The 534-nt window shown below is 35.0% G+C and overlaps 1 protein-coding gene across 1 annotated transcript in view; it reads left to right on the forward strand.

The window, feature by feature from the left end:
• Positions 1–534, forward strand: part of LOC119591210 (striatin-3-like) — a gene marked incomplete in the record, with an annotated part of 30,983 nt that overhangs the window by 3,688 nt on the left and 26,761 nt on the right. The window contains 1 exon segment of the mRNA XM_037939922.1: positions 383–486. Coding sequence (XP_037795850.1) covers positions 383–486 — 104 coding nt within the window.

Raw genomic sequence — 534 nt, forward strand, 5'->3', positions numbered from 1 at the left:
CATTTTTATGCATTTTCCCCTGATGGCAAGTGGTTAATTAAAGGCTTATACAGAAATGACTTCCTCTGCATACTGCACCATGATGTGTTAGAGCCTATGAAGCTATTCCTGTTTATTACAAAGATTTTAGACACTGTCTCCGCTTGATGACAGGTTGATAGTCCACAAAGTGACTGCAAATCTAGACTCTTAGGAATGGCTTCTTATCCAGGCTATACACTTACCTTCTTTTAGATTTTGGATTGTGGTAACTAGAGTTCTAGAGTATGCTGTTGCTGAGTCGTGCTGATGAATACATTAGATATTGACTGCTTATTCTTTTTATATGTCTTTTGTTTTTGCTTTGATATCTTAATTTAATGAGCAATACCATTTCTTCCAGGCTAAAATTGCATTTCTTAATGGAGAAAGAAAAGGTCAGGAAAACCTCAAGAACGACTTGGTTAGAAGAATAAAAATGCTTGAGTATGCATTAAAACAAGAAAGGTAAGCTTCTCACTTTCTTACTGAAACATTCAGTAGAGTATAGTTAAA

This window comes from Penaeus monodon, chromosome 28 (genome assembly GCF_015228065.2).
Source record: "Penaeus monodon isolate SGIC_2016 chromosome 28, NSTDA_Pmon_1, whole genome shotgun sequence".
Classification (NCBI taxonomy): domain Eukaryota; kingdom Metazoa; phylum Arthropoda; class Malacostraca; order Decapoda; family Penaeidae; genus Penaeus; species Penaeus monodon.